Raw genomic sequence first — 7,633 nt, 5'->3', positions numbered from 1 at the left:
ATCGGAATTAACGCTACTTAGGAGAGGAAAACAAGCTCCGTGTATTTTGTATTAAACCACCAGTAAAGACAAGGAAGACAATGTCATTGCTTTCAAAATATAGAAAGCCAGTGGTTGAAATTTTTTTTCTACATATAACCTCATATGTGTAAAGAGTATGGAATGATGCTTCAGCTATATTTGACCCTTGTTAGTTTAAGGGTTTCTCACTCAGGTAAGGCTTAGGAAAATGTCTCAATGGTCAAGGTTCTGTGAAGTCTCATGCCCACTCTCACTCTCTATTTTGACTAGAAGACAGACACTACACTGGGATGTGACAGGTATTTTTTGTTTTTGTAGGAGAGTGAAGAACTGTTTACAGTACATAAACTTAGCACGGAAAATACTAGTACATATAGAAAAGTGAACATTGGTACAAGCCTGTTTGCACAAAGTCCATCAAATTGTCTTGATGAGGATCCTCACTTTGTGACCAAAAAAACCTGGCATCCATGTACCGCTGCAGTCATGTCATCAGAAATAAAACCTATTACATGAGATATGGAAGATTCTTTAGAAATACTAACTCCTTCTCTAGCTAGTGAAGGCCAGAGTTAAATTGTTAAAATCACCATCCTCATCGTCCTCTTGAAAAACATGGCCCCAGTTTGCTTTACAGCCAAATCAACAAACTGTCCCCTTACAATACAGCATGCCCCAAAGCCTTCTGAGTTTGGAATGTAGCGCTGTATCGGGGATCCCATATAAGCCCTAAGGATCACAAGAAGCTTTCTTAGAAAAAGAAAAGAAAAAAAGAAAGAAAAAAGTTCCAGTTGGATGCAACTGTTTTAGCAGTGTCTCAACTGAGTCCCTAAAACTGGAATTTCAGACATACAAGAGGACAGGAAACAGATAACTTGGTTTTTGTCTTTTTACACGTCCATATTGTTTTTTAAATGCAGCTACGATGTGTCAGCCAAAGATAAAGATAATAGGGTGGACAGGGCAGTTACCACCAGGACCAGCAGTGGGTTCAGACTGCAGCTTGGAGAGGCAGCCACTGATTTTGTGGTTATGTGGCTGGAAGCCCCAGCAAGACCATCCTTTTCGTAATCACGCTGTAAGAAAGAATGTTTTCATTATCACCCACTGCACGTGTTCGTTCTATCAAGGCATATTTTAACCGCGCTCTTTCTCTCTCACCGCTCACCAAAGCTGACCCGAGATTTTACCCCCACTCCCAAGGTCCCCCAGCAACTGTGCAACATGGAACCATTCTCCTTCTGGGTACCAGTGACCGAGGAGGGATGCTTGCTCTCTCTCTCCATCATGAAGGAGGGCAGGAAGAATCATCTTGGGAAACTTGCCCAAGCAAGTATGAGTTCATGCAGAGATGGGTCACAAATCGCATTGGAGACTGGAGGAGAAGGCAGTAGCCTTTCCCTCCACTGGCCGGTTCAACCATGGACCTCATAGATGAAGGATCTCGCCCTGCTTTTCAGAGAGTCCCGACCAAAGCCCAGGCTCCCAAATTCCCAGTCAGCACAGCTGTCCTTCCCCAGGATTGATTCCTTCATCCCCATCCCTAGCACCTGCTCAATCTCATAATGCCACATCCCGCCACAATGAGCTATGATTGTGACAGAATCAACCACCCTCTCACTTGTAGATTGGGGAGTGTAGTGCGGCCCGCCCTGGCTACTTCTGGGTTGCTGTGGAGGTCAAAGGACATCTGGTAAGGAGTGAGAGTTGTTACATCTCTTCTCTGTGCCAGATAAGTTTATGTGACTGTGACCACAGAGATTATCATGGTACTAGGACAATGGTATTTGTGCTGGTCCAGTTCTGAGATGAGGATCCTGGGCTCCACACTTGGTTCTCACTTTGGGCACTAGGATCTGAAGACTGCACCTGGCTCAAACGGCAGAGGGACATTGAGGGTGACTTAGATTTTTTCTGGACCTGAAACCTTGTTGTCTTTGAGCCCTTCACATCATATCCTGTTCCAGGGTCCCAAAGGCTCTGTTTCTGTAAATGCAGGGAGACTCAGAAAGAAACAACTTACATCAGAAAGACAGAGGTGTGGACTTCCCGACATATTGGATTTCAGCTTCTGTGCCTGGAAAGAGACAGAAACGCACACACACAAAATCATTCATACATACTATGGAAGAGTAATTACTGATGATTAACTGTCTAGTACCGTGCCATTTACAGAAATATGTGAGCCACAACTGTGAGCCCATATATAACTTAAATTTTTCTCCTAACCACGTAAGTGATAACAGGTGAAGAAAATTTTAATCACATTTTCTTTAACTCAATATATTACCATTTCAACATGTAGTCAATATAAAAGATGATTAATGAGATACTTTACATTCTTTTATTTTCATACTAAATCTTCCAAATTTGGTGTGTTTGACATAGTACATCTCAGTTTGTACCCACCTCATTTCAAAGTCACTGCACAGGTTACAAAAGAAAAAATTTTGAAGTCATTTACATTTTGAACTCATTTATAGTTCCGAAAGTTAATGTTTAGGAACTGCCTTCCAGGTAAAAATGGTGCAATAAAAATCCACATTTATTCGTAATATAAAGATAGGTCTTCCTGAAGCTTGTGTGTTTGTTCATTTGTTTATTAGTTGTTCCAGTCCACAAACACTTACCAGGCTATTTTCCAGCACTGGGCATACGGTGATATGACAAAAACGGATGTGGTCCTGGGCTCATGTGGCTGCCCTCTAGTGGGAAAACCACTCAGTGCTTGGGGGCTAAGGCACAGGGCAGGGACTCTTTCAGACAGGTCCCCTTCAGGAATCGTGAAGGGCATTACGGACCCCAGATCCATCCACCTTAAAACTGCTTTAGGTGGTCACAAAGCACCGAGCTGGTCTCCCTGTGCTATGGGGTTGCTTCCCACTGGCTATCTATTTTACGTTTGGTAGTGTATATATGTCCATGCCACTCTCTCACTTTGTCCCAGCTTACCCTTCCCCCTCCCCGTATCCTCAAGTCCATTCTCTAGTAGTAGGTCTGTGTCTTTATTCCCGTCTTGCCCCTAGGTTCTTCATGACCTTTTTTTTTTTTTTTTTTTTTTTTTTAGAATCCATATATATGTGTTAGCATACGGTATTTGTTTTTCTCTCTCTGACTTCCTTCACTCTGTAGGACAGACTCTAGGTCCATCTACCTCACTACAAATAACTCAATTTCGTTTCTTTTTATGGCTGAGTAATACTCCATTGTATGTATGTGCCACATCTTCTTTATCCATTCATCTGTTGATGGACACTTAGGTTGCTTCCATGTCCTGGCTATTGTAAATAGAGCTGCAATGAACATTTTGGTACATGACTCTTTTTGAATTATGGTTTTCTCAGGGTATATGCCCAGTAGTGGGATTGCTGGGTCATATGGTAGTTCTATTTGTAGTTTTTTAAGGAACCTCCATACTGTTCACCTAAAGGGGTGGGATAGGGAGGGTGGGAGGGAGGGAGACGCAAGAGGGAAGAGATATGGGGACATATGTATATGTATAACTGTTTCACTTTGTTATAAAGCAGAAACTAACACACCATTGTAAAGCAATTATACTCCAATAAAGATGTTTTAAAAAAATACATGTACATTACCTATGCAATACAAATAAATACATATTTTATTGAAAACTGCTTTAGGGCAGTTACAAGTTCCTGAGCTGTGAGGGCTTTAAGCTCCCTATTTCCTCACAAATGAAGCAAGTTTCCACTGGGTTTCTACCTGAGAACTGAGGTGGAGGGAATGTTCCATTGCTCAAACAATTACAATAAAAACTGCTAACCCAGTGCACCTCTCTTGTTTTGTAAAGGAAAACAAATTAGAGTGCAGAGAAGTTAAGTGACTTATCCAAGGGCACACAGTGAACTACTTTAGAGTCAAGATTTAGATAAGTCTCTGAAACTCCTGAATGGAACTGTGCTCTTTCCTGCTTTACAGTTTCTCCCAGGCAACCCCGGCATGCTTGGGTCTTCATGCTCCCCCTGCCCCCAAGAGCCACACAAAGAATCCCTCCCATAGCCCCCTCCCCCTGAAACTAGGAGCCCTTTGGCGTCGAAAGACCAAGAACTCATTTGTCGACAGGATGACCCTGGTTAAGCAAAACACCCGAATCTAGGAGTATCTGGGCAACCAGCTCTGTGGGAATGCCCTGGCAGGCTGCCTACTGCAGGACAACGTTTGCAACCTGTTGAAGCCATGCTAGCCTGAAATGATAGCATGTTCACCCAAGGAATAATTTATTGACCATAATGCTACGTGGGAGGTGTCATAACCTCTACCTCTATTTGCATGTGCCCGCTGTGAATATGAAATAGAAACCTTTAAACAGGTGTCAAGAAAAAGACACTGTGAAGCATCCCTGGGCTATTCAAAGGTCACTAAATGTTATGTATAAGAAGATCAGAGGGCAAATCAGAAGAGGAATTGAGCCTTACTCAAAAGCCTACTTTTAATCCATATTAATAGCAAATCTGGTCCATTGCATTGTAACCTGTAGAGAATAATACGTAGAACTTTGCACGTTTTATTTCTGTTCAAGGTTGGAATTGTGCCAGACACCAAAATGGCCCTAAAACATCACATTCTGTCTTTTCTAGGCGGTAATCTACAAAAGACAACCCTCATTAAGGGCTTTTGCATAACTAAGAAGTTCACTAAAACGTGCAGAGAAGGCAGCCTGACTTCTAGTCTGGGCCACATTATTTCTTCAGGTTGTTGCTGTTCTGTGCTGTGGTCACAGCTAAGCTCCACCTCAGTGTCCTAGACTGCAGTGCCCTCTAAGAGATCCAAGGGCTGGTAGGCCTCCTCCTACTTTGTTCTATATGATTAGCACCAGCATGCAGTGTATCACTCATCATCTATACCATCTGAGAGACTCACTAGCTACACTCAGTCACTTCAGGGACCTGTTAGTGTACTAGTAAAATGCCCATCTATTACACGATTGTAAAGGGGGCTTCCACCAATGGACTAGAAAATGTCTCTATCTCAACCAATTTTCTTAAGTGGACTCTACATCAACATAGGTAGATTCTGGTCCTCAGTGGTCACTGAGAGCTCGACTTTGTACAGGATTAGAGCCATACAATCGGGTAGACATGTTCTTGCCTCCCATCTGAGAATGGCTGGGATGACCGTTTGATCACACAAGAAAATACACTGAGACCAGCTCCAAGTCTGTGAAGGCTCTGGGATCTTCTTCCCCCAAAGCAGGCATCTTGTTGGCCTGTATCTAAAGCAAATTATCAACCTCTGGCTTTGTCTCCCTGTATCTCCACTGGCTTTACTTAAGGTGGAGGCAGCAGCTCCAAGCTCATCTGGCCTTGAGAACCATTCTGCTGGGCAGAACAGGACGAACCGCTGAGTGAATGTAACCGTGCACCACCAGGCCTCTGCAAAGGCTCTGAGAAAATGCCTTCTCTCCTGTCGAACCTTTTCCTAACCCAGCAGAAGCACCTAGCACTCCAGAGGCTTAGCGGTCCACGCACACTGGCCTCAAAAGCCTCTGCCTACATAGCGTATTAACACTGCTTCCCACTGAGAGGTCTGGGGGGCCGGGAAACCCCCCAGAACTGCAGAGGCAAAGAAGAGCAGCCCCCCAGTTCCGCCAGAACGTTGCATGAACCACACTAACACCTGTGAGTGTGATTAGAAGGCGAAGAACAGATGTTAGTGGTTGTTGGAATAGCAGGCAGCACCTGGGTAAAAGAATCGAAGGGTTGCACATAGACATGAGATCTTTTAAAATCCTACACCAAACCTGGGGTATATATTACAAAATGAGGGCCAGTGGGTCTGCTGCTTGGACTGAGTGGCATCAACTGGGTGTCCAGTGACTCTAAGGGTTCGTAAGCTGCAGATGGAGGGGCAGAGCCTGGGGATTCACACCTACGTATGTCTAGCTGGCGGCATGCTTAAAGTCCTGTATTCAGTCTGAACCCCTCGGGTGACCACCGAGAGTCAGAAATCTACCTATGCAGATCCAAAGTCCACTTAGGAAAATCTGGCTCTTAAAGCCCCTTGTAGAAGGCTGAGCAACCTGCTGTCTCCACATTTTAAAGGCTTTTATCCTGAGCCTTTTTTAAAACATCAAGCTATCGCCATCTTGCTAGTCAGGCCTGATAAACGCAAGAAGATAAAATTATAGGGCATCTCTCACCTTCAACTATTGCAAAGAGTGTTTACATATTTTAAACATTGCCTCTGTTGATGAAAATTGGGACTGTCCCAGGAAAATTAAAGAAACAAAAAGAAACCCAAAACTTCTGAGATCTTGCAAGGTATAAGGCAAGTTAGAGACTGGAAGAGCACCACTGCCGAGCCCTAAATGGGTAAAACCAGGGGTGTAATAATGGAACAAGTCCTGTCTGCAAGCTCTACAGCCCTGCTCATTAAGAGGACAGGCAGGGGCCCAACATAGAGCCTGGCCAGCCCAGACCTATCTAGGCACCAAACCTTACAGTTTGTGGCTTTAAAATATCGTATCTCTTAAAAAGGAGACAGGGATAAAGAAGAGAAGAGAATGGATTTCAATTTTTCTAAAAGTCAATTTTAACCATTGTTACAGCATGTTGAAAAACGAATCATTTAATCCCTTTTATGAAAGCGGGTTTCGTAACAGCTAACTCATAGTTACGCGGTTATGGGAGAAGCTGCCTGACTCGGAGTTGGGGGAAACCACACCACCAAAACACAGTACCACAAGGTTTTCATCTTGAGAAGGTGAAGAGGATACTGGAGAAACCATCCACAAACCAGTAGCTTTGCTGTCATTCTGGAAAACCAGGGAACTTGTTCTTCAGGCTCTTCATCAGCCTTGTCCCTGCAGCAGTCTCATAAAACTGTCACTGGCAGTAATCCCCAAGTCCAGGAATGTCGCATAATAGAATTTCCATGGCACTGTAATTGTGGCCAGACCTCCCCAGGCCCTGGCACTAAAGGATTAATAAATGCATTAGATGTCGTTAACCTCTGTTACTCCCTTGCTTTTTACCCCTGTGATTAGCATTTGGAAAGCCTGCCTGGTGCCGACTGCTCTCCGGTACAGAATGCCCAGGCACACATACAGTTCATAGCTCTCAGTCAAGCCAACTCATTGGGCACCGTGTACACAACACGTTCTGCCCGCGGTGGGTTCTCCCCGAGCCTCGGGTCAGATCAGGCTTTGGAGCTGCATACTTGCTCTGCTTATGGAATTGGAGACTTAATAGCATACCCGCTTGCAGTCTGGCCTTTGCTGCCCCAGGACTCCATTTCTGTAGAGAAGCCAGCATTTAATCTTGGGTTTTTAGGCAGCTGTCAGCCAGCAGGGCATGCAACATTTCTCTACTCTCCTCCATGTATAAGAAAAGCCAGTTTCTGCTCTACCTCCAGAAAACGAAACCAGAGGAAGTTGCTCAATCAGATAGCAACAGATTGTCCAGGCCGCAGCCAAATGGTCATAATTAATGATGCTTCTGCTTCTCTTCTCCCTTGCTTTACTGATTAGAGAGATTTGCTATATTAAGAACCTGTTTGCTTAATGACAGAATACAAGCAATAAACAGAAATACACAGACTGTAAAACGCCATCAACTTTGCTCTCCAGTACTAAGTACCGAGCTGCATCTAT

At 44.0% G+C, this 7,633-nt stretch overlaps 1 protein-coding gene across 2 annotated transcripts in view; it reads right to left on the bottom strand.

Annotated features, from left to right (window-relative positions):
* Positions 1 to 941: 941 nt before the first annotated feature.
* Positions 942 to 7,633, bottom strand: part of GFRA1 (GDNF family receptor alpha 1) — a 204,425-nt gene continuing 197,733 nt past the window's right edge. For both annotated transcript variants that reach the window (XM_065894138.1, XM_065894140.1), the window contains 2 exons: positions 2,045 to 2,098; positions 942 to 1,097 (listed from right to left, as the gene is read on the bottom strand). In XM_065894138.1, coding sequence (XP_065750210.1) covers positions 942 to 1,097; positions 2,045 to 2,098 — 210 coding nt within the window. The remainder of the gene's footprint in view (positions 1,098 to 2,044; positions 2,099 to 7,633) is intronic.

Source organism: Phocoena phocoena, chromosome 16 (assembly GCF_963924675.1).
Source record: "Phocoena phocoena chromosome 16, mPhoPho1.1, whole genome shotgun sequence".
Lineage (NCBI taxonomy): Eukaryota > Metazoa > Chordata > Mammalia > Artiodactyla > Phocoenidae > Phocoena > Phocoena phocoena.
This window is presented reverse-complemented; position numbering and strand designations above follow the sequence as displayed.